Below are 26,918 nucleotides of genomic sequence, written 5' to 3'. Positions count from 1 at the left end.
CAGTACAGATGCCCCTGAGATGGTTCAGAAAACACTTGCGAATAATGAGAGCTGCTATTCTTTCGAGGCTCACCCAAAAGTTTAGTCAGCATCCCGTCCAGAGGCTCAAGAAAAAAGTTATTCCTAGCTGAGAGACCAAAATTAGACATAAGAACTGCTGGAGATCTTGCAGTAGATTCTTGCTGTATCTAAATTCCTTCTAGTCACTTGCTTGCTTTCTTAACACTAATCCAAGCTTTTAATACTGGCCAAAGATTGGTGTTGTCAAGGGTTGCAATAGGGCAGACTTACAGGCTGAAAGCTTCAGGCTAAGACTGAGTCCTTGGAGAGGCTTTTAGAAGCAAGAATGGATATCAATGGAAATCAGCTTTCCCATTTGCTTTGGGCTCTTGTTTCTAAGCTTCTTACAACTCACATTCTGTAATACAGCAGTGATTTGTCTTTTTTTAAGAGCTCCTGTTACCTGTACAAATTTATCAACATTGCTGTTCGGAGTAAAACAGAATCAAGTTTTAAAATAAGCATTTAAGAATATTTTTACTGATTTGTGATGTACATTTTAGATACTTTTCTTTCTTTTCTAAAGTATGCTTTTCAGCTCCTTCTTATATTATAACAGAATCAAGGTCAGGTTAATGTTGCTGAAATCTTAAAGAAAAAAGTTCTAAAGAAGCAATGAGAAGTATTTCTGACATTCTACAGCTTTTTAGTGTTACAGCAAAGCTCCTCACAGCGTATCCTGGCCTGCAAAGAACAGTAGGGGAATCTTTGCTAAACTACACTTTAAGTATTAATAACAATCTATATTTGTACATCTTTATTGGTATTAAAGCAATTAGAAAAATGGAACTATAGAAACAATTCTATAGTTTAAATGCAGAATAAACTTGCTGTAATTAGTATATGTTTCCTGCCCTCTCAAATAGCTATAAAATTGTTAATCTCTGCAGAGGGGAAGAACTGCGAGGTTGACATTTGAACTCTGGATACTCTGAATGTTCCACAGTTGAAGTGCGTTTGTTAAATTATCCTAGTAAATACTAGAGATGACTCTGAGTTTTATTTATGAAACATTTTTAGAATGCATTTCTACCCTGAAAAATATTATTAAATACCACAAAAGACTTCATATCTAGTGTCTAAACTATCTCATTTGTTCGTCCTAGAAGAAAGACACCAGGTTTTTTGTTAACAATTATGCAATCTCAAGCCAGTACAAGATGAAGGTTCTATTTTTACTCAATCTCCTTTAAAAACAATTTGCACTGGAAATATTTGGAGGGGAGCTAGTGATAAATTTAGCAAATACATTGAACTTAATATAGCCAATATTTTTATTTCAAATTCCTACTTTTATTCCTTTATTCCTAAATTGTATTATCTATTTCATTCAATAATTGAAGGTGGAGAACCAGAACATCTCAAAGGTGGGCATCTATAATGAGAAACTATAAAGTTATAAAAAACAGGGAAAAAATGCAACATGAAAAAAAAGGACTGCAAACCTCAGAGAAAGCAGAAATAAGAAGGAAGCAGAAAAGAATTCTAAATCTTTATTAAAAATGCTAAGTCTTAATTTCACACTGTTAACTAAAGTAATTATGCTCTTTTCTTTCGTTCTATCCCAACCAATTTCAGCACTTTAGAGTGTGATGATTGAAGAGCTCTAGTAGCACTTATGTCCCCTCGGTAGCAGGGTTCCTCTTCTTCCTGCCTCCCAGTGCCTCTCTGGAGGCCCCTGAGCTTTAGGACATTGTCTTTGCAGGTGAATTTTGGACAACATTCCCCTCTGCAACATGAATATTGTGATAAGAATTATCTTAGAAGAAAGAGAAAGGTGTGGGTTCAGTAAGGAACGGTTTAGTTCCTGTTCCTTCAAAGTACTTTGCAAGCTATTCATAGCAAAGATCTCATACATTAAAATAAACAACATGAACAATATTCAGCACATTGTGCTTCTCCCAGTGCCAAGAAATGGTACTAACTAGGCCAGATTCCTTTCTCCTTCTTTTTCTGCAGCATGTATGCTGGAAGATTAAAAAGTTCATGAAGTTTACTATAGAAAGTGAACTGCAAGACTGAAGAACTGTAATTGAAAATGCAGGAAGCACCAGCCATCCAGCAGTGCATTCCACACTCACAAAATCAGAAGTGAAGGACAAGTCAATATGCTGCAAAATGAATGGACAAGTCTGATAAATGCTGATAATGGATTTGTTTTATAACTTCACTGTCATCCAGAAGCAGAACGTACTTACATTTATTTCACTGCTACTTTCATGATGTACTACAAAATTCAGATAACTGAGTTTCAATATAGCCAGAGAATATACTAAGAAATTAATTTAATATAAAACTTTAATTGCATATTAAAATAAACAGTTTTTAAATGATCTGTTTTAATTTAGCAGCTACATTTGGTTGATGTACTTAGTGACAACAAGATTTTAGACTGTCTCTACTGCTTCAAGCAAAAAAACACGCTGAAGACTTTTTGGGAAGCTGATGTCCTAAAAGCAGGAGCTTAGACAAACTTGGTCTCTGCATCCATGCCTCTCTACCTCTTGTTCCCCACCTCTGCAACTGCAGAAGCTCCAACAGGGTAACCTGCTACAGCAGAAAAAAGTCGACAGCTTCTCTGAGATGGTAGATGTTTATGGAGCAGAAACTCTAAAATGAGGGTTAATACTGTGTTCTCTCATTATTCTAAGTGTATGAAAATCCAAGGATTTGAACATGAAAGCTGTCAACCAAAAAAAAAGAACTTAGACAATTTAGCATAAAAAGGAAATATTTAGTAAACATGTTTTCACACAAAAATAAAGTCAATACATTTTCCAGCAATTTAGAACAATTGGCAAAAGTATAAACCAGAATTAGGTTTTTTTAGAAGAAAAGGCAATCTCTCCTTGAGTAACTGAGGGAGTCAGCAACATCAATGAAATGTCTCCCTAGAATGTCAATATCAATGAGAGAAAAAAGACAGAGGAATAACAATTTCCATCAGAGGAAAGGAAAAGGAAATTCTCTCGGATTTGGTTTTCAGAAAAGAATTACTAGTTTTGAACCCAGGTGAAGCTTCCTCCAGCAGTACCTGGGAACAATATCCTCAGCCATGCTTTCAGCAGTTTTGTTAAGTAACTAAACCCCTGGATCTTCCTAACAGTCTTTCTCCTCAGTCTTGAAGAATATAAATGGATGTGTGAATAAAAATTGCTATACTAAGTAATAGGTTCTGAGGTTTTTATTGTGCTGCTCAAATTGCAAGCATGTGGCAAGACTAGCAGTACATCCTGTTGAGAAACTTAAAATGTTCTAATGGCAAAAATGTGAATTAGACAAGTATCTCCTGCCACAGCTTTCCACCTGCTCTCTCCATAGAGGTTCAAGTCAGTAAGAGACTGGAAGGATGAGTATCTGACTTCCATTTACTCCATACACAGTCTGTAGCTGGAGCACTTCTCAACACCACTTCAGTAAATACGTTACCAGGAGCCAGAGTTTGTAAAGCTTCAGTCTGCAAACAGCAACAAGACTGAGTTGTCCTTAGCACCTCCTGCACACACTTTTAAGATTTGGGAATAAAAGTGTGATGACTCTTAAAGAATTAAAGGGCAAAATAAATAAACAAATAAACAAACGAATGAATGAATGAATGAATGAACGAACGAATGAATGAATGAATGAATGAATGAATGAATGAATGAATGAATGAAAAAAAATATTAGTCATTTATTTCAAATAAGGTGACCTCTTTGACCCTCCTGGTTCTCTGTGGATGCAAAATACTTGGACCATAATGAAGAGGAAGAAGGGTACTTTTTTTTTTGGTTTTTAACATAGATTTGTTTTTATCAAGCAGGACTACTAATTGCATTACAACACTAGAAACATATTCTTAGCATTTGTAATACTGTGGAAGAAAACAAAATTGCAAAAAATAATCTTACATTTTATCTTGTATTTTTAAAAAGTGCTTCAGAACAAAATTTGACTTCGTGCTTCCCAATGTACTGTCTTTCACAAGGAGGACAAGAGTTGTGAAGTTTTGGTTTGGTTTTCTTTTTCAAGGCAAAAATTACAGCCGTAGTCCATTGTGGTGAAAGGATCAAACCACACTGATGGAAAGTACAGAGAAACATATTCCTGTCTTATTGATATTAGCATTCTGGACTGAAATGGGGCGGTTTTCATGTCATGCTTTCTTTTCAATAAAATGGGCTGCCCACCATTGTTTGTGGTGAGTTTTGTGCTTGGTTATTCTTTTCCTCCTGAAAGTGTCAGTTCAACTAACCTGGTTATTTTACTTGGTGTTTAAAGTAATTATTAATAAGCTACTCCATACTACAGTCTTTCACCCACCATTTTACGCTATTGCCTCTCATTGTAAATATCACTGTACCATCAGGCTGTATTCACACACAATCTCATCAAGTGATGTATGATCTACATTGCATTTTAGATCAATTTTAATATTTGGAAAGCCCAGAAGGGCTGCTCTGAGAGATAGGATGACTGACCGATCAATTTGTTGACAACAGAAAAACGAACCAGCATTACCAGCTTTTAGTCTAACCACACGTATTTGGGCAAGAGATATAGGATAATCAGTAGTTTTATCTGGGGATTAAGCTAGTCAGAAGATCTCAAAATTAGAGAAAGGCTAAAAAATATGATGGGAACATATGGGCACCCAGTTTGAGCATCTCCTGCTACAAATAGCAAACCAGTGTAACTGACTAAGCACGCAATTAAGTCAAGCATACAGTGAGTCTCTGCCCAAACTAAATAGGGAGGGGTGCAAATTGTGCTTCTGGATATGTGTTTCTTGATCACCATGTGATGTGTATGTCCCTTTACTAAAGCCTAGATCTTAGTGTGAAGAGGCTGCAAATCAGGCCAATTATACTATTTTATGAACTTATTACATGTGGGTACATACATTGCTATTTATAGGCACTAAACTATGAAAATATTCCATGCTTGTGTGTCAGGTTTTTTTCCTACAGGATGTGATTTTCGTCTTCTGTTGCTCAAACCTCACAACTTGTACAAACTGACCTCAGCACTGACTCCAGACTCCACAGGCAGGGCTGTGGGAGGGAGCTATGCTCCAATCCATTTGTTACGTTTACATGTATTTGCTGGCCAAACAGGGTATGTCCCATGTTAAAAGACTGTAAGCCTTCTGCAATTCTTGTTATGAAATCTCAGCTGAAGTTAAACAAAGGGTTTAACAGTATTTCACACTTGCAAAGTGCTACAGAAAAGTGCTTTGTAAGACAGCACTGCATTACTTTTTTGAAAATGTACTGGTTTCTAAGTTCAGAGAGGAAGTTGGTAACAACCCCGTCAATTCACACCTCTCAATCCTCACTGAAGCTCCCTATATGTAAAAATACAATGTTTTCCTTTAAGAAAAAGACAATGGACATAGCATTTTTGATGCTACTATCATTTCTGAGTACCTGAAATAACCCCAGCTGTGTGTCATGTTACACAGACGATAAGCCCAATGATTCACTTTAGAATTAAGAAAAACCCTACAAGGCGATAGCCTGACAAGACATCCCTAGGTCTTACTGGTTGACCCTGGGTCAACAGATCACACAAATCAGAATCTATAAAGTGCTCTTTGTGAGGCCACTCCAAGTAATCCTTTGTAACACGAGAAGGAGACTTTCTTGTGGATGGTCACATTGCTTAAATTTTACATGTGTATATACATATACCTAATATTTTTATACATACTATGTACATAAACCCTCCCCTCCCCCCTGAGTTGACTAACTGTTGAAAGCAGACAGAAGTCCATTGGTCCGTATGTTCTGGAGATCTTCCTAGTATGAAAAGACATCTTAAATATTTTGGTCAATTATCAAACAGATAGCAACATGAACACTACAATATAATGAAGATATATAAAGTAAATATGCTATTGCATAGTTATAATATGTAATAGCTGTTCTTTTTTTTTAGCTGAATGGGTTATTTACCTTAGTTCTTAATAAGGTCACAACCATATACCGTGCCTTTCTTATCATAAGGCAGCTCCACTTTGTATGTACTTTTGATCTGTGGCTGCACAAGGATCCAAAAACTCTGCCAGCTATTTACTATACATGCGAATGATGAAGGAAGCTAAGAAAGATCATGTCCACTACAGCTGCCAACACTGAACATGGGTCATCCTTCTTCAAAGGTAATGTTAGAACTTCACTTCTTATAGCTTATGATTGTGCATGATAGTTGAATAAGTCGTAAGATCTTTCTTATGATGGTACCAGCATTCAGAGAAAAGTACATGCTTCATGACTTGGTGCAGACAGTCTTATTCCAGTCCCTTCTAAGAGCAGATAATTTCATTAAGTGATTATTACTTACGACCGTAATTAAGAAGAGAGAAAATATGGACTAACATGTTTTAAGAGCTTTATAAGCAAAAAAGAAGATCTTAGAGTTAATATGACATATGACAAGCAATTAATCTACCCAGGCCATGACTAGAATTCTACCTTTCAAGAGCTTTAAAAAAAAAAAGAGCTGAACTAAGCAACAACATTTTCTACAGACACTGTTTTTGTTAAAAGAGAGCAAACGAATCACAATCAATGTGATCACAATAATTTTGAAATATAAACCACTTTCTCCAAAGTAAATGTAGAGAATGTAAACTGATGCAACAAATCTAGCTCAGAACACCCTTCCTGAGAGTTTAAATATGGGACTCCCTGACTCATGAAGTAAGAGCTGGGTGACTGGACAGAGACAGGATCCGTAATGCCTCCTTTTCTGGTAACTTGTAAAAGTAATCCAGACAGCCAAGCTTTACTAAAAATCAAGCAAAAATAGGTCTGGTACAACCAATTAATTTGAATTAAATAAAACCCAACAAACCACAAGATAACACTAATATATTCATGCCCTGGAATTATATAAGCTGGTCTGCTCCAAAGGATACCTTAAAAGTCTATCAAATTCAGAAACACTTGCTAATTTCACTCGAAGAGTAAAAAGAATTAAATTATTTTTCCCCTACTCTGTACATTCACAGCTCTCATTATCTCTTCCTTGATATTTTATATGTCATAGTATTTCTGTCTTTTTAATTGAGTCATATGTCCCCTGACCAGATGTCTAGGAAACTGCTATTTACATCCATTTAGAATCCTTACATAGCAGTTTTACAAAGGATGACTTTAATGAGGAGGATATCTGCCAATTCAGACATAAAAGTATTTTTTCTAATTTATTTAGATACTTGCCCAAAATGGTGCACACCATAATCTATATGCAGAAAACCATAGATAAATTTAATTCAGGAAACGTGGGCTTTCTTTCTGCCATGTTCTCAGATTTCAGTAGCAAATTATGAAAAGAAAGGGCACAAGAACCATAACAAAACTATTACAATTCATAAAGAAAACTAAGTCATAAGATGATAAGTATCACAGCAAGGTATATAATTAAGAGTGGCTAAAACAACAACATATAAATTAGATAATTATGGATTAAGCAATCCCCTGGGGGATTCTCTCTTGCCCTAGAAAAAGTATAACAAGCTCCTTAAATATAAGGCAATGGATTTTAAGTATTTGAGGGAGAATTAGGACTATAAATAAAAACAAACAAAAAAAAAGAACACACAGGAAGATAAAAATCTTAATTTACAATCTAAAGATGGCTCTCATTTTTGTTGGTTTATTTTAATACACTTACTGTTTTCACCCATTAAATCTGCTGACATCTGTTGGCTAAAGAGCGCATGTCAGATTATCGAGAAGTGCAATATCAAATAAACATGAGCTGCTTCTTAAGGTGACAGTAGGGAGATACAAAACACTGCAGTGATTACCAGAAATGTAATTTTTTTTGTTGTTATGTCTTACATCAATTCAATAATCCCAGGTGTCCTGGACAGCAGACACACAGTAATCTTCATAAATCCTAATTCACAGCCATACCATCTGTCAAAAATATTTTTTTATGTCTCCTAATAGATATGCTACATAATTGCACTCACAGTAGGGCAAAAATACATGGTTGCACTAATTCGCTTTACCAATGGACTAGCTCAGTATCAAAAATAAACCCACCACATTACTGGGGTTTCTAGCACTCTTCGTATATCAAAGCTAACCATTCCATTCTGTTATCTTCTATAACCTCAAATTTCCAGTGAAAGCAGATGAAGATGGAATTATTTGGAAATCATACTATAATAAAGGAAAAAATCACAAACATAAAAAATAAAACCATAGTATCTCTTTCTATTAAGATGGTGTTGCAGTTAAAATGAGAAGCTTTGTACCTCCCAGTCACAAAGAGACTAATTCAAGTTCTTGGCCCTACAGAGCACTAACAATTTTGGACCCAGTCCAGGAAAGCACTTAAATGTGTGTATGACTTTTAGTTCATGAGCCTGAAGCAACTTCAGTGGGATCAGACATGCTTGATTAGGCCCAGAGCACTCATTATCCTGCTGGACAACACTTCCCTCTAGGACTGATCGGCATTGGGAGATGACCCTCCCAAACCTCCAGCCACACTTGGAGAGATGGAGAGGACGTGAGCTTCTGTTCATACTGTCTGAAGCAGAAGATGAAATGCTTGGCCTCAAGTTGGCCTTCGAGAACACCCTTCTGTCTCGGTTTGAGACAGCCACACACAGGTTCTGTAACAGATTCCTAGTTGCAGCAAACCTTTATTTGTGCATTAGTTTAAATAATTTGTGTAAGATTATATGAAAATATGTACCTGACAACTCAGTAATTGTACAGCAAACAAGTCCAACAGCACCTAAGTAAATGGGAAACTGATGGCAGTCACCAAAAAATACTCCAGGAAATACTTTCTACAAAAAAATCAAACTCATAGGCATTTCCCTTTTGAATAAGGAGGTGATCCATGAACAAAGTATTATTTCATTCTTTAAAAAGAAGTGCTTCTAAAAGCACTTTCCATGTTCCACAAAGTTTTTATCTAGTAAGTTGTTAAATATTTTGTGTTTAAAAATAAAAGCAAGTGTCCAGCACTTGAAAGATGCAGGTGATGACCTAAATGCTCCTTTGTTCAGTTCTGCACTACAAATATCTGATACTACTTTGTAGTATCAGATATTTGTATCTGAAAACGTACTGCTCTATGTTTATCAAGTATTTGTGTTTTAATACTAACGAGGTTATTATTTCAATTGATGTTCTATATCTCAATGACATATTGAATGTGTAATACAATGCTTTTCCTGTTTCTCTAAATTGGTAGACCTCTCCCACAAATTTATAAAAATATACTCACCACTGCAAATGGGAATATTGTTTTCCTAATGGCCAGAATTATCCATTTAATTTCTGTGTTTCTTGGTTACTCTACTTAATTTGAGAACTTGGGAATTCCTTTGAGTAAATATGAAGTCTGAAAACTGAAATCCAGACTGGAACAAATAGCCTAGATACTATCAAGTGCTGTATTTTCATTTAATTGATGCCATTGCAAGCCAGTTCATACAAGTAGTCTTGTGACATATAAGTCTTTCAATAGAAATGTGAAAACAAATCTTTATTTTCACTGTAATATCTGCTATTTTATTTTGAAAACTTTGCTTCTTCCGTCTAACCTATAAATCTCAAAATCTACACAAATTCCTGAAATTCCACAGAACTGAACAAACCACTGATGCTGTAATAACTGGCAATTCACCATATCCAGCAAGAACATCACATCAGGAGAAACTATGTGCAGTAGCTAACTACAACATCAATTAATCATGCTCCTCCATTCTGCAGGACTTCAGCTGCAGAACACCCCAGCTCAGATGTGCATGGATCCAAAAGTCAGACTAAAACTTACTGATTAATTGGAACTAATTCATACTTCCACAAAACCCTTCATTACTTATAATAAATTAAAGATTTCTGTATAGAGCACACTTTTTAATTTTAAATTAAGAAAGAAGACTACAGATGTCACACACATATTGATTGCTCTTAAAGGTGCAACATTGTCACACACACCTCTGATATATGAAGGGACTTAGCAATAATACTGAAATGACAATGAGAAAAGACAGACTGATAAACACGATTAGTTCCAAGGCTAGATATGGGAGAGACGGTAAAGATTAGGCAAAAAAATGAAACACCACAAAAGTGCAACAATAAGGACGGTCTATACTCACAGATTTACAACACGTCACTTATAATGGCAGTTGTGGAAATAAATGACTTAACTAAATGTGTGACATTTACCATCACTTCTATGCAATTCATTAACATTCTAGCTGCAGTTTCCTGCTTGCACAACTCAGATATAAAAATAAGATACTCAGCAATACCACGCAGCCCAGCTTTCTACTATTTCTATTTCAAATCGATAGCAGGGGCCTTGATATTATTGCCATCTAACCAGTAGTGGTGCTGGTTTTATGATAGATGACATGGAAGTCTAAGTATTTACTCAGCCTAGGAAGATGAGAATATGGTAACACCACCTCCAGCAGGACATTCATGCTTCTTAAATGAGCTGCTATGGAAATTCCATCATGTGTGTGGAAGGAAATAGTCTCCTACCTGTGGAGGTTGGTTGTACATCGGTCTGGTCTCTGGAAATGAAGTTTTATCCTTTGACTGTCTCCTTTGATCATCAACTGTGTCACCTAGCAAAGTAAAAAAAAGCCTTATTAAATCACTAAAATCATTCATATTTTATATAGAATAAGAAAAACTCTTCAGCCTTCCTAAATCAAGTTATGATTCCCTGAGAAAGGGGGAACTCTGTAGCCACATTTGTATTTTAGAATTCTGAATACAAGTGAAGAGAAAAACATTGAGAAGTGGTCTGCAAAACCCAGAAACAAATCTGTGTCAATTATTTAAATTACTTAACTCCTTAAAGAGTTTGGCAACAAAAATTCTAAAAGGAAGGGTTCAAGTTACTGTAGTTCAATTTTTTGCTAAGCCTGTAGTTTTGGCTGTCCTATTCCATTTTCTCCGGAGGTTTAGTTAGATCAGCGCACCTGGCAGAAGCCTTTGGGAACAGCAGCCACCTTCTGCCCATGCCCAGTTAGCCTTAAAAGTCACCAGCTCCATGTATGTTTGCTTCACACTCTCATTGGTCTCCCAGGTCTGACTGGTCAGGTCCCCCAAGTGCAATGCAATATTTGGTAAAGCTTTTTATGAAAACAAGAAGTAATTTCTTATCATCATGCCTGCTTTTTAATACCTAAGTATTATTCCTAACAGTGTATGCTAAGAATCATCATCATCTTTGTCGTGGGTCTTTAATACCTATTAATTCCATTAATGTCTACGCTCTCCAAGACCTTTTCTGCAGTAGAAAAGTGCTTCTCAGGAAACTAGTAATTCTCCAAAGCACTCGTACTCACAACAGCTTTAAAAAAATAAAAACAGGGATGTGGGAAACCAAAGGAGATGGGTTGTCAGTTAATCTTCATTTCCACCCCCACTACTGTGAAAAACACAATGGACAAGCACCTATAAGACAGTAAGATAAGTGACAACCATGAAAATATATAACATCGAACCACTAGTTTACATTTTTAATGATGCAGAGAACTATAAGTAAAAATTATTAAAGGTCTTGTAAATGCACCCTGCCTCAGGGAGGCATGAAAATGGTTAACAGATATATGAATAGGACATTAAGCCATATTTTTGGTACATTTGCTGTGGATGAGAGTGAAAGCAAGTTTAAGTTGCACCAGATTTAGGCTAGACCAGCTTCTCCAGGAGTAAGGCCACTTAAGCACCTTAACAACTTGAGGAAATAGTTTCTCTAAACAGTGGTCCATCTCCAAAGGATTTCAGAGGTAGGCTGAAGAAACATCTGTCCTGAATGGTTTCAATCCTGCCATGAAAAAGAAGATGAATGACCTTTTCATGTTCTGTTTTAGTCCTACATTTCATGAATAATGCAGAAAGACTTCATAGCATACCCTTCCCTAAAATCAGGATTTATCAAGGGAACTTACGGGGGCTGCGTGGAGACTTGTGAAGATGAAAGGAGCCTGCAGTAAGTTGGACAACGACCCATTAAGTGCATGAAGGCAGAGCTGTGTGGCCACTCAGTAGCAAAGGGAAATACATGGATAAAGTTGGGTGTATACATAAAGAGAGTGACACCAGAGTTTTAAGAAACAAAAGAACTTTTTACCCCTTATCTTTATACACCACTCCTAAGAAAACATTCAGAAACATCAAAAAACCAATTTCATGTGTGTTAATGCTATCCAGAATATACTTTCCCCCGTGATTAGTTTTTCTTAAGATGAAAAAACATCTTGCTTTGAAATCAGAACCAAAGGTCAAAAATGGAAGAATAGGAACAGCTCATTTAGAGATAAATGAAATTTTTTTACTTAGAATTTTGGCATACAACTCCCAGAGTTCATAAGCTTTTAAGGAGGCCAAAATGTAGTGATTCCTATACTGTTTCACAATTCAAATTGCCTTTAATGCAGAGTTATTCTTTACTAAAAAAATAAGTAAAAAGGAAATGGGGAAACCCCAACAGCCTGACAAATTTTCAGGCATGTGGTCCTGCAAGGATAAGCCATTCCTCCTTCTATAGACTTGTATTATTTGAGTTAATGGAGTTAAAACAGTTGTGGGCAGCTACACACCAAGCTGCCCAAGACATTCACTAGGATGGAATAGTTTTCCAGATAAATCAGTATTTTCAGTGTACTTCTTTCACTTGTTCCTATCTCAAATATCCAAACAGATTAGTCATACTTATTTCTACTAGCCCAAATCATGAATTAACTGTGACATACCTCCCCAGTTCTACCAGTTCCCAACCCTATCAAGCTTGCCATAGGTGACTTACCTCATTTAACCCCCAATTTTTTTTGTTCAGCTTGCCTTGGTTTCCCATTGACCTACAGCCTAATCTCTTCCCTGGAAGTCAGTTTCTCCTCCCTCTTCAGGCTCAGCCTTTCAAACACTTCCCTGTGATCTGGCTTTTCCTCTTCTCCACTGCAACCCTGAAATAATTCTCTTCCTACCTACCCACACATGAGGAAGGGGGATGAACCAAAACACCACACAGACAGAGACCCCTGAGAGCACAGACCTTTGGGTGCAGGAGCTAATGTGGGTTATACTGAACACTTCACACATTCTAGTTGACAGCTTTTGACTGGGGGAAAAACCCAAACAACCAAACCACCCCTCTCACCAAACACCCTGGGAAAAAAACCAACCCAAACACAAACAATTCCTCTACACAATCTTGACGTAAATAGGTATTTAATTACAGTTTTGCCAAACTAAGCAACTGAAATCTGGCAATGGAAACAGACCACAAATACGTGACCTAAGTAAGAAGGGCTACCAGATATCTGCCAATACTCCCTCAAAGTCTTTCATCAGAGCTGAACTGCAAATGTGTTCATAGATAAGGCCACAGGGACCACCATAATCATCTAGCCTAACCTTCTGTAAAAATATAGGCCATAAGAATTCTTGAATTAATTTGTTTGAACTAGAGCAAGTTTAAAGATGTATTTTAATCAAGAGACAAAAAACTTATTCATTTTATCAAAAAAAATTGGATTCTGGCTCATATATCCCTTGGTTTAAGCATTATGCAAAGTTTTAGTAATAAAATTCCTATAGAAAATAAATTTATGTCATATATCAAAAAAGTCATATACTTTTAAAAGTCTGTAAGAAGGAAATGAAGGACATTTCATTCAGTGTCACATGGTTTATACATCAGCAGCATAATCTGTAATACGCAGAACATAACTGGGAGAAAATAATCATGCTTATTGCTGTAAAATATTCCCTTACTTACCAATGGAAAAATTGGAAGTTTGAAAAGAAAGCAGTAGGCATATTTATCCTAGTGTGCAGATAAGCCCACATGTCAAATCCTCAGTCTTGGGAGGCTGTTTTTAAGTTATATTAAGCCTCTTCAAGGCCCAAATAACCAGTGTTGCACTGAAAGGTCAGACATACATTTCTCCTTTCACTGAGCTGGTGCTGGATTTATACCAACATTCTTCAAGTTCCATTGGTATCTTCTTTTTCCAAGAACTGTATCCAGGTGTTCCGCAAGAAAGAAAGAAATACCCAGTCCAGTCTTTAGTATGTTCTATATAAATTCACCCTTAGAATACAGAATTTTTGGTGTCTTCAGAAATCTGCATTCAGCTGCCTACCTGGACCTCAGCAAACTCTCATATAGAAAAGTTCAACCACAAGTTTGGCTTCTACTCAACAAGGAAGTGGTGTTTCTATTTATACTCTTTCCTCTTCCAGCATTTTGTTAACCTCAAGCTGTGTAGTCTCTTTATCAACAGAAAGCATTTAAAAGTCTAGCCCACCCTCAGTTTAATACATTAAAACCAATTGTAAATATATTTTTGAGTCTTCTCTAACATAGATTGCCATTTATCCTGGTCTGTGGAAGAATCCTGTGAGACAGTGAAGCACGTACAACACAGCAAGGAGTAACTAGCTAACAAATATGTGGATTTTCATATGTCACCTTCAGCTTCAAAAAGAAGACAGCTATTTTCCATTATACTTTAGTTACTTGCTTAATTCTTTGTTGTCTGTCATTATCTTCTTTATCCTGCATAGAGATGGCAAGAACATAGACTATTCTGGCTTCTACTTGACAGCAAAAAGAAGATACAATTAGTGGGATCTGAAAACAGGAGAGAATGAGTCTGCGGAAGCATCAAGGTTTTACTGCAGTTTCTTTTCCCTCTTTCTTGCTCATCAATCTTCCCCTCTCTCCCTGAGATAAGGAAGAAAGGGCCAAGCACACCAACTTTAAGTTACCCTGCTCCAGGATAAACTAACAAAATTCAGGCTTCAGTCCATCAATAGTGGCCGGGCTTTCAATCTAGGGAGGTATTTAAGAAATACTGTTACTCCCTCTCCTCTCTGAATATCTGAGTCTCAGGAGTCCCTACAATTGCCCTTCCATATAAAGGGGTTTGTTAGTACCACTTTTCTGAGTCCTGCTCTTCTCTCAGCCTCATATGAATTGCCTCCAGCTCCTTCAGAAGGGATGAAACATGTTTTTGCTCAGCATCTCCCAGCCCTACTTGTTCTCCAGCACACACTGTCAGGGTCTCACAGCTTCCATTCACCAGCCAATTCCCACCCAATGAGTGAGATGGAGACTGCAGTGGGGTGATGCCAGGGAGCCTTGATGGCAGTACCCAAAACACAGATTTGTGATGGTTTTATGGGATCAAAACAATTAAAAGAAGACAGGACAGAGGGAAGACGCTTAGAAATCTTTGCTAATGAGCACAGAATCACAAAATGGTTGGGGCTGGAAAGGGACTTTAAAGATCATCTATTCCACATGGCCTGAATGGATTGTACACTGTAAGTAATTTAACTGTTTCCCCTGGGGATCACTTAGCGATCCATCTGAATCAAATAAGGCCCTGGCCAGTTGCTGTCCTCTTCAATGGGACAGATGAGACATTGATGAGTAGTTGGTCCTTCTATTTTCTTAAAAGTGGGACCATCATTCTGTCTAGTATTAGTGCTGTAAAACCTACATATTATTCATTAGCTTCTATATGCACATGGGCAAGACATAATAGCCTTATAAGAATATATATAATATCAAAACAATGAAGTCATCCTAGTTCCAGGTCACCCCATCCTGGTTTCGTATTAAAGCTTTTCATATCAGCAGCAGTTTCAACAAGCTAATAATATGCCCTAAAAAACCCCAATACATCAGCAAAAAGGTTCTCCACAGCTGCAACTTCCAGCAAAACAAGAGTTTAAGAGTTTATGCTGCATAAGGGTGAATGAGAAGGATGTTTGTGTAAGCCCATGCTAAGGTAGAGGTCTGGTAAGTGTTTAGCAGCCTTATATTGAGTTTCAACAGTGTATTAAGGGGTCTTACAAATAAATCTTTGATTGGAGTAGAATTTAACCAGTATCTTCTCTAATTCTCCTGACAAACCATGAGAAAAATCTATATAAACCCTGCAGTGAGAATCCTGAAACACTGATTTCTTCAAACTTGTAAAAGGCGAGAGGGAAACTGTAACAAGGTAAACATTATCCTGAATGTTTTTACATTTACAGACGTGAAGCAACAAGGCTCAGTCCTTTCCCAATTAAGAGCAATAGCAAATCCAATTACAGCACATGCCACTGAAGATTATGGGAGTGGCACTGCAAATTGCCACCCAGTCTGATTTTGGTATCCCATTTTTCTGCAGGCAATCTTAATGCAGAGTCTTGAATTTCCTAAACAATTCTGTCAGGGTCTTCTCAACACACATCCCACTATCAAGATCCCAGTGAAATGATAGATTAAAAATTCCTCTACGGAAAATCTTTTTTTTCCCAAACAAAACTTCTAGGAAGACGGCACTAGAAAACCAATATGAGAGGATTAGAGATTCCTGTAGAGTTTCCACATCACAAATCTATGTACTTTTAAGTTGCACAAAGTGTTTTATTTCTGTGCTTTTCTGTATTTTCAATTTCTTAAGCTTGATTTCTTTCAAAGCTTCCCTGAATCCTAAAACAAAAAGACCCTTTTCAAACCAACTCCATCTCTAACCACTTCACTGAGGCTAAATCATTCTAACTCCTCCACCCGCCATTTATATGGCTCTCTTTTAAGAGGTCCCTGACTCTTTCAGAAAGCAGATGAATCCAAAGCCAAAGTTTCACAGCAAAATTTTGGTTGAAAGGAATCCTGGAGATCATACTAGTCCAGCCTCCAGTTCAGTGCAGGGCTAACTTCAAAGTGAAAGAAACTATGTTCCTCAGGTTGTCCAGCTGAATTTTGAGCTCCAAAGATGGATATTCCACAGCATCTCTCATCTCTGTTATATCTGCCCTCTACTATTTGTTACCTCCAGGTCCACAGTCACATTCAAAGCAAGCTCTAGAATTAAATCATCCATGAGCCAGGATCCCTCATGATGAAATGTTATTTTACTTTAGTTTTAACTTCTGGGACTTTCATGTCAAACATAAAGAAATGCCTAGAGTTAATCTCATTCTGATTTACTGGTGTGATGCACCCATGCAAGTAATTTCTCCTCCATTATGTGCATACCAGCCTTTCTCAGTAGTCCACAAAAACACTGAACCCCCTCACCACAACATATCTTTCTGTAGATCTCACTTTTCCATCTTGCTATTTGGAAATCCCATTCTACAGTTCATTACCTTAGATGTTGCCACACCTTTCTTATCAAGTTGTGCTATCAGAATGAGCAGGTGATCTGACTTACTAGCTATTCAATATATCCTTGGGACTGAAGCAATCAAAAGTATAGATGCAAGTAAGAGCTGACATGTTCAATCATTTTTTATGGAAAAGTTGAAAGCAAAAGTTACATAAGAGGAATGTGTGTCCTCTAATTTTTCTGACCCAACAACTGTGCTTATCTGGGCATGTGTATCAGTGCCTCAGGGAGAACCTCAAAACAATTCACTGCTCTTCCTATGTTCAACTGATGGTGTCCTGTGGATAAATCCCTGGCATATCTATTGCATATTAGCATTTATCATGAACATAGGCCCTGAAAAAAAATCAAAACTGCCTAGAAGGCATAGATTGGATGCCATAGGCCAGCTTACATACATTAAGTCACAGCTCTTGACATTCCTTTAAATCTTCCTCTCACTCATTCATCTGTCAGTTAAGCCACTCCTCTTACACAGCAAAACATATGCAATCTTCCAAGCCCAAGTGAATCACACTTTTCTGAGGAAATAAACATAGTTTTATAAGAAGATTAGCTCTCTTTTTTTTAAGACATAGTCACTGAGTGATAGATGATTGTCATGGTCATCTAGACCAGCTAAATTATCTCACAGAACAAATACATTGTTTTAAGGTTAAGAATAAAACAAAAAGTCCCTTACAGTTTAGAGCAGTTTAATGTTCATTTATATAATCTCTTTCCATTTCACTTTCAAGTCTGCTTCCTGGGTAGTTGGAAGATGTCTACACTTCACATAATCCAACTTCACTGTATGGACAGACTGGTATGCAACAAGTGAGAAAGAAGCATCAGCTTGCAAGCTAGATTTTCCTCTTACAGTCTCCTGCTAGATCTTTTCTGCTTTTCCAAAGGAGGCAGACAAAGACAACATCGTTTGCCTTTATTTGTTCTGTTTCTCTTGCCTTTCTCTTTTTTACCTTCGATGAGAATACGACAGTCATGATGTTCACAATCCTCCCTGAGTTTTCTTATTTTGCAGGATGATAAAAAGTTTACTATCAAAACAATAGAAGTCTTTACATCTTCAGTGCCTGATGAGTGGTGAAGGGCTTTGGGGAAACATCAGTAATAACAAACTCAGACAAAGGCAATAGTACAGCTCACACAGAATAGTGTTGGCAACCAACATCCCCTTTAACACATTTTACCAATATAATTTTCTTGTCACTAGTTATCCAGCCTATAAAACCTATCTCAGATTACAGGCTCAGTTGTAGTTCAAAAGGTAAATATTTATTGTAACATTCAAATTTTCACTACAAAATAAGAATATTTCACTATCCTCACTTAACTATGATATTAGGACTCCCCTCCTTCTGTTTTATTCATGATATCGTTCTAAAGCAAACATCTGTCCAGAAAGCAAACATCATTCTGAAGCCCACTTCAATGAGGACAAGTATTTTTCCTAGCACTTCAAAACCTGCTGTGTGGTCTGCTTGTTCAGTTTTCTGGTTACACAGTGTAACTTTCATGTCAGTAAGTCCAGCATGCATTAAAATTATTTGCCAGTCAAAATGTGAGGTGCTGATAGCCTGATATTTGCATATGAAGCTTGCTACATAAATGCAAATTATGTTAGAATACAAACAATGCAATTTTAAGCTGGTTTCCTAAGGAATTAGATTTACACAGTCCATCTTCTATCCTTGATAACGCAGGAAAATGTTGTCAGATGTGGTTGAAACTTCACAGAGATAAAGACTTGGAGATACTTAGAGAATATAACTGTCTGCAGCTGGGTAGTAAAAAGAGACAAGGAGTAATGTTGCAGCTGAAGGAAAAACTCATTGCTCTGTTATTCTTGGCCTCCTTGGTCAATTGGCAAATACTGCTGCAGTTGGTCACTGGAAATGAAGGCAAGGGAGGCCACTGCAATAATGCAGGGAAACGCCCAGGGGTGTTCTAGCAGGGTGGAAGAATTAGGAGATGCTCAAGGACATCCTTGAGAAACTGTTCCAGGAACATTGTGTGGTTTATTCTCTCTTGATAGCACTTCAGCTATGTTGAAACATGATTTTTTTTTTTTATAATGAAGAAGAGGAGAAAATCCCACTGAAAAAATTGTAAATCAACTCCTCAATCTACTGATATTAGGGCCACTTGCATCTTTGTCTCACTATCTGCTGTGGGAATGCACTGTCATGAGCACATGATTCATACAATCTCATCTCAGTAACTCAGCCTTCAAGTGAGCAGCTGCTTGCAACATTCAAGTTAGTTATTATGAACTCTTTTTTTGTCATGTCTTTTAGAAACTCTGAAAGTGCCAGAAAGCTGAATTAATACTTTTGGGGAGAAGAATTAATGCATAGGACAGAACACTCATTTAGGGTACCTTTGATGCAGAACAGTTATGAGAAATCTCCAAAGTAATAATCATTTCATACTTAAGAGTGCTGTGATCCTCTCAGAAGCATGGAAACCCCCACTAATTCTGAAACAAATTTAAGCAGAATTAATTGAAACCATAAAGACTGCACACAAAGTTACACAGACACACTGATACACACTTAACGTCTGCATGGCATACCGGCACAACACAGCTGATGTAGAAAGTTAAATCACAAGATCTAAGATTCCATCAGAAGGCTTACAAACACTGTGGTTCAAAAGAGATTCCCTCCCCACTTTTTTTTGGAAATTATCTTCTAGACAGCAGCCTGGCAATCTTAAGTCACTGTCAGTATATAATGTCAATTCTGAGCAGAAAACCTTATCCACTGCTGCTTTTGCATTTCTGACACATGCTTGCAGAATATTTCTGGACACAACATGTTTTGTTTTCCTATAAAAAGAGGTATAAACTCTGGATTTTTTGTAGTAAGAAGCACAAGTTTACAAACATACCTAAAATTGGCACACAGAGGTTCTGAATATATTAAACCAGGAAAACCTATATCCAAAAGCAAAGCAATCTCAACAAATCATTCAATAAAACAAAGACAGTATTATCTGCTTCCATAACTCCTTGAAAAACTACTTTTGACTTACACATTATAATTGCATTATATTAGTACCATCTTCTGATCTCAGATTTACTAAGGGGATCTAAAACCAATCAGACAAGTTAAGAAGTAGGCAGTTCTCTCAAAACTAAAACATAAAACCATTTAACCTGTCCTCAGAAATGGTAAAAATCAGCCCAGTAGTGCATCTTTGGATCAGACATCTCTCATGAATAACCAGCTCCACACAGATGAGTAAAGGACTACATAACGTTCGTTCGTTCGTTAGTTAGTTAGTTAGTTAGTTAGTTAGTTAGTTAGTTAGTTGGAGCACATAGGTAAATAATGTGGATTAACTAGGATTAAAGTGTTATTTTCTGATTACTTTTGTACTTTAAGCTCGTTTAGTATTTCTAGGAACACTAAAGGCAGCTTTGCAAAAGAAACTACACTATGGAACATCTCATTTAATTTTGACTTGTGTGTAAGCAACATGGAAATGTTCACTTCAACATATCTCTAGACTCCTTGATTTTAAAGGCATTGACATAAATAGTGTTAAATATTCACAGATTTTTAGTGTTTCTGGCTTTAGTCCTTTAAAACCTTTCCAACCATTTAGTTCCATTTTCACATTACACAAACATAGTAGTGGAGATCTATTCGTGGAGATCTGTTAGAAAAAAACATGGACATATCAGCACAAAAAAGTATTAGAATAATTATCTTAAAGTATCCAAAGAGCAGAGCACAAGTTATTTTGGAGAGGGGTAAAGAGAGGAATAAAAATTTCTGAATGGAGGAATTTGGTACAAAGGCTAAACCCCTACCAATGTCAAAATACATATTTACAAAAACACAAGAGCAACAGATGTAAAAGTCCAGTTGACATGTTTTTGGCTGCATCTTTCAATGAAATGCCCAAATGTTTGCATGTACACCAAGAAGTGACATTAATGCTGCTCACAAAGCCAAGGGAGAAAACATTGTAATTTAGTACTTGAATAATTTTATTAAAATTTGTTTTTGAAAAAAAATCTTCCAGAACTTTGCACTTGTCGGAGGAGACCCAGGGTTTATACAGTGGCAAAAATACTACAAGAGATGGATAGACGAGGACGCCGAAGTCCAGGAACCTGGCTCCCTGAATATGGAAGCACTGCGAGAGATTTATAAGGACTCTAATAAGCTCACACCCTATATTGATGCTTCCCCAGTCTAAATGTTATACCCTTAATGTGGCTACCCTGGTTATTTTTCCCTTAGTCGTTCCTTATCCAAGTTCCCTCTTCCCACGAAACCCTCCGGGTCGCAGCCCCCTGTCCTGGCCCGACCCGGCCATGCGGGCGGTTGCCGGCGGGGCCGCCCACGAGGTGCCGCTGGAGCCTGGGCGGGGGCTGTCCCTGCCTCGGAGTGCCGGAAGCCCTACGGTAGAATTTCCCCGCCCATCTCATTCTCGCATTGGTCCTTTTGCCGCTCCTCCCCTCCCTCCTTCCCTTTGTTTGCATGCACCCAATGAAGTGCGTTACTCCGCCCAGTCTCCGCCCCTCTTCCCCGCCTACATCCAGGGAATTCCCATGCTCTCCTCAAAAGCTAGCGCACAGCAATAAACTTGGCTTTTCCTCGTGGACTCCTGGCAAGTGCAGACTTGTTCCGTTCGGGACGGTCGCTGGGCCAGGGGCGGGAGGAGCCGACCTCGCTTCTAAGGGGCCTGATCCTAGGGGAGCCCTGCTTGCCACTTTCCTAGCCTTGCTCCTGGAAGCAGAAACCTCTCCACTGTATCAGTGGTTATTTACAATCCGCTGATATGCACTGTATTCTTATCATACACAGAGAAAATGAAGAAAGGTCAGAGTGGCTGTAACTTTTATCATGAAGCTCTTCATGGTGTGAAACTGTCTGGGAGCTACGAACGCTTATGTTAAGTTATGTCTACACTGTACATCAGTCCCTTCCCTAAACTCTGCACAGAAATGGCATTTCCCAACTTAAAATAAAGCATTTCATTTTGTTAAAGCAACAACAACAAAACACCCATGTAGGATCATGCCAGCTTGAAGAGGACAAAGGCAGATGGGAGTTTTTGAAAAAGAGCATTTCCTGTTTCCTGAGATGGCAATCATCCACTTCTGCAGAGGCCCTGGGGAGCCACAGTGGTTTTCAAACTCTGCAGCCAAGGTTTCCAGGGAACTCAAGGCTTATGGACACTCAAGATCCATGGTAACGTGTAAGGTATATTAACAGGGGCTAACAGATCTTTTAATAAAAACTTTCTGATGTTTAAAGATGAAGGACCACTCTGGCTCAGGCTTTCAAGCCTGCAACATTCAGCAGACTCAAGTACAAAGGTTTCTGAGTTTCCCCAAATCCAAGAGGCAAATTGTCCCAGAAGCAGAACTACAAATTTTTCCAGGTTCTGTGGCTCCTTATCCACTTGCTCAACATCGAGTTCTCAGGCAGGTCCACCCTGCATATGCAATTTTTCTACAGAATGTTTTCATGCAATAACACAATTAGAATAGAATAAGTATCTGTTTCAAAACACAACACACTGAAAACAGGCAAGGCCACCCTACAAAAACAAACTACGTCCAGCTGGTAACTCCCTTCTGGCTACTATTTGAAGAACTGACAGTCAACCTGCAGTGTGAACATTATTTCCTAAGGGTGAGCTTTCACAACACCGCTGAGTCAGGCAAACAGCTCGGTACTGCCAAAAGGAGCAGTCCTGCCTTTCCTCCCAGCACCAATGCTCCTGCTGTTTCCTTTTTGGTGGCCCTCAAACTCTCCTGAGGGCTTTTGAGCCACCTGAGCTCACTAAACTGGCTAAAAAAAGATAAATACATACTCCCTTGCTTGCTGGGTTAATTTTCTGCCAGTTTAGTGAGCTACATCAGAGATGTCAAATGAGCTGACAGAGCTGGCACAAGGATGATGGAGTTAAATCCTGATTCTAGGAGTAAGAAGAAAGAAGCTACATGACCCTTTCTTCAGACAGTTTAGTGCCTCAGCTGTCCTATGGAATCATACCCTACCGTAGAACCAGTCTTGCTTTCCATCATGAAAAAGCAGAGGACAGTATTTTAGATCTAAATGTAGTCTCCACTTCAGATATTAATTATATCAATCAACACGGAAAGTTTCAAAGGTGTGATAGGACTCTCATTTCAAAAATATGAAGTTCTTAAACATACCAAAAACCCCAAACAACTTATTATATTAGAAAATGCTCATTTTTGTTGTTACTATAGGCTGTACATATTTTTAGTTTTCTTCTCCAAAGGGTTCAACAGTGCAACTAGTTTTCTGTCTTTTGCTTTCTCCTCATGAGAAAACTCCATTCATTTTCACTTTGTCAGCTCCAGGGAATCAAGACAAGTGAACCCTCACTACACAATGCTGAATTGCAGTGTTCAAGGAGCCCTCTCTGGATAGAAACAATATTAGTCTGGATGACAACTCTTTCAGAAATTCCATAAACTGGCTTGAAAAAATAACTATGGGCAAAGTAATTTCATGAAAACTCTGGAATCCATCCAAGTATTTTAATTTGTGGGTATGAAAAAAGCAGGTAAGGTCAAGCAATTTTTTAAAATTCTGTTTAAAGTGCTCTGACCTGAACCCTGAACAGGAGGAATTTTGTGAAGATGAGACCTCAAACAATCATACTGATATTCTTCCCCATTTCTAGTCATATTTCTTTCCCCTTTCTAGCCATGCTCCTTACCATGTCCATTTGGAACTTGGTACTCAGAGAAAAGCACAGACGAATGACATCACCTTGCTGCCTCCCTACAAAACAAGCCAATGAACCAACCCATCCTATGTACAAAGGGCTGTGCTACTATATACTTTTTCAACTGGTTGGAAGCTGGCAGATGAAATTCTAGGTTACAAGGACCTGTAGACCTGTATCTGATAGGCAGCCGCTACAGGAGATTAATGATTTTTCAGAAAACAAGAGAGAATTAAGTTTCCATGATGCGGTTACTGCTTTACGTGTGCTCTACTCAAGAATAGGTCGTATATTAGGGGATTGAGTCCATCATCAGCAAATTTGCTGATGACACCAAGTTGGGAGGGAGTGTCAACCTGCTGGAAGGCAGGAGGGCTCTGCAGAGGGATCTGGATAGACTTGAGAGATGGGCTGATTCCAATGGGATGAAGTTCAATAAGGCCAAGTGCCGGGTCCTGCACTTTGGCCACAACAACCCCCTGCAGTGCTACAGGCTGGGCACAGAGTGGCTGGAGAGCAGCCAGGCAGAAAGGGACCTGGGGTTACTAATTGACAGGAAGCTCAACATGAGCCAACAGTGTGCCCAGGTGGCCAAGAAGGCCAATGGGATCCTGGCCTGTATCAAAAATAGCGTGGCCAGCAGGACCAGGGAAGTGATCCTTCCCCTCTACTCTGCGTTGGTGAGGCCACACCTTGAGTACTGTGTTCAGTTCTGGGCCCCTCAGTTCAGAAAGGATATTGAGGTGCTGGATCAGGTCCAGAGAAGAGCACCAAGGCTGGTGAAGGGACTGGAGCACAAGCCCTATGGGGAGAGGCTGAGGGAGCTAGGGTTGTTTAGCCTGGAGAAGAGGAGGCTCAGAGGTGACCTCATCACTGTCTATAACTACCTGAAGGGAAGTTCTAGCCAGGTGGGGGCTGGTCTCTTCTCCCAGGCACTCAGCAATAGGACAAGAGGGCACAGGCTTAAGTTCTGCCAGGGGAAATTTAAGTTGGAGATCAGAAAAAAATTCTTTACAGAGAGAGTAATCAAACATTGGAATGGGCTGCCCAGAGAGGTGGTGGATTCACCATCCCTAGAGATTTTTAAACGCAGATTGGACATGGCGCTGAGTGCCATGATCTGATAAATGGACTAGAGTTGGACCAAGGGTTGGACTCGATGATCTCAGAGGTCTTTTCCAACCCAATCGATTCTATGATTCTATGATATTCAGATCACACTGTGATCTACCCACAATCATTATGCAGCCTGATGTGTAGAAAAACTAGAAGGAAAAAAAATCCAGGGCCATGAATACAACACGTCACCCCTTTCTTTCCCAAAGACACAACCTCTATCTGGAAGACAACCAATTTCATATCTCCTTTAGGAAGCAGTGAAGACAGCAGATTTAGTGCCTGCAGTAGGACAGAAAATGTACATAGATGCCAAATGCTGCTAAAATTTGTAACCAGTCTTTCCTCTCTGAGCTGTTTGCTCCTGCCATTCCATTCTGAGGGTAGTCTGGCTCCTTAGGGTGTCCACTCATATCTCTATTCCACAAGAACTGTTTCTGCTGGTTGAATTTGATCTCACATTAGTCCTGGTTCAGACCTGATTCCAGACCCAGCTCCCTATCAGGTACCTGAGTGATGAGACACTAAGAGCCAACTGAGCAGCACACCAATACCCAAGGATGCATTTCCATTCATACCTCCCATTTCTCTCTTCCCTCTTGCCTTACCTGCTCCATCACTCAACCCCTTCACACTAATTCACCTTACTAGAACAGCACAACACTAACCCAGATGAAAGTTCACTAAATTGCAGAAAAATTAAATAGCAAGAGAGCAGAGTCTGAAGAGGATGAAGGGGGACTGGGCCTTCTTCAGCGTGACAAAAGATCAGTCCAGCTATGTACAGAGCTAGTCTAAGACAGGATTATTTTCTCAACAGAGCAACTATTTCTCCATGCAATACGATCAGTCACATTTAATCGTTGCCTGAATAAAGGCGATGTTGTGCGAGACCACGAGTGCTCATCTAATCACTCACCACCACTAAGGATGGGAATTTCTGTTTCCCTCACTCAAAGGCCCTGCTTTTGCTCAGACGCTGAGAAACAACAAACTTTCTGCTTATTAAACCATCTTTTTCTGGGAATTGAACCAATTGACAAAGTCCAGCAAACAGCAGAGCTGGAGCAAAGTAAGATTCACTGAAGTGGAGGAAAGTAGCACCTTTTGTTTTTGGGTGACAGTGAGCTGATAAAATCAGATTATTCTCACTTGAAAAACTACTACTGGCCAAACAACTCTTAAATGAGAAAGATCAGAAATGGAAGAAGACAGCATACAGGATTTTGCCTTTGAGATCTCCCACACTACTCAACTTTAAAAATTTTGTGGTTAGAAAAAATTTCTTTGTGCTACTGTCCTGCCCCACAGGGATTAAATAGGAACAAAGGCTTCAAAAACAACCAGTCTCAAACTTTCTAACCAACTTGGAGGTTAGAAGACTGTGCCTGTTGTTTGTCAAAATGCAGGTGTAGTGTACAAATGCACAGGATGTTTTGGGGCTAATTTACTGGGGACGGGAGATAGCTGCAACACAGATCCCTCAGTTAGGAGATCAGGTTCCCTACACAGATATTACTAAGAAGCTTCCCCAAAAAGGTGCCCAGGAAGCACCTAAAGTTAAGCACCTCCTCCATATGCAAGGAAGCATCTTTCCATCCAGTGACTAAATTGGAAGAATTGCACCCAAATGAAAACATCTGAAGTCAAACACTTGTATAAGCAACCTAATCCATGATTTCTATACCATCCTCCAACACAAAGGGTAGACCAAACTAGGCAGCTGTTCTGAAAGGTTGCAATGGGAAGAAAAGTTCTGCTACAATAAAAAGTTTCAGATATGGGCCGTGGGCATGCCTCTAAGATCATCTCAGCAACTTAAGGTACTTGGGAAGGGAGAAAAGCCTCTGGCAACTGTTGAAAG

General features: G+C 38.5%; 1 protein-coding gene across 1 annotated transcript in view; it reads right to left on the bottom strand.

Moving 5' to 3' along the window:
• The window catches only part of UMAD1 (UBAP1-MVB12-associated (UMA) domain containing 1), a 77,138-nt gene that overhangs the window by 7,563 nt on the left and 42,657 nt on the right, over nt 1-26,918 (bottom strand). Inside the window, exon 3 of the mRNA XM_071560777.1 lies at nt 10,569-10,654. Within this exon, the coding sequence (XP_071416878.1) occupies nt 10,569-10,654 (86 nt within the window). The remainder of the gene's footprint in view (nt 1-10,568; nt 10,655-26,918) is intronic.

Source organism: Pithys albifrons, chromosome 7 (genome assembly GCF_047495875.1).
Source record: "Pithys albifrons albifrons isolate INPA30051 chromosome 7, PitAlb_v1, whole genome shotgun sequence".
NCBI classification, from domain to species: Eukaryota; Metazoa; Chordata; class Aves; order Passeriformes; family Thamnophilidae; genus Pithys; species Pithys albifrons.
This window is presented reverse-complemented; position numbering and strand designations above follow the sequence as displayed.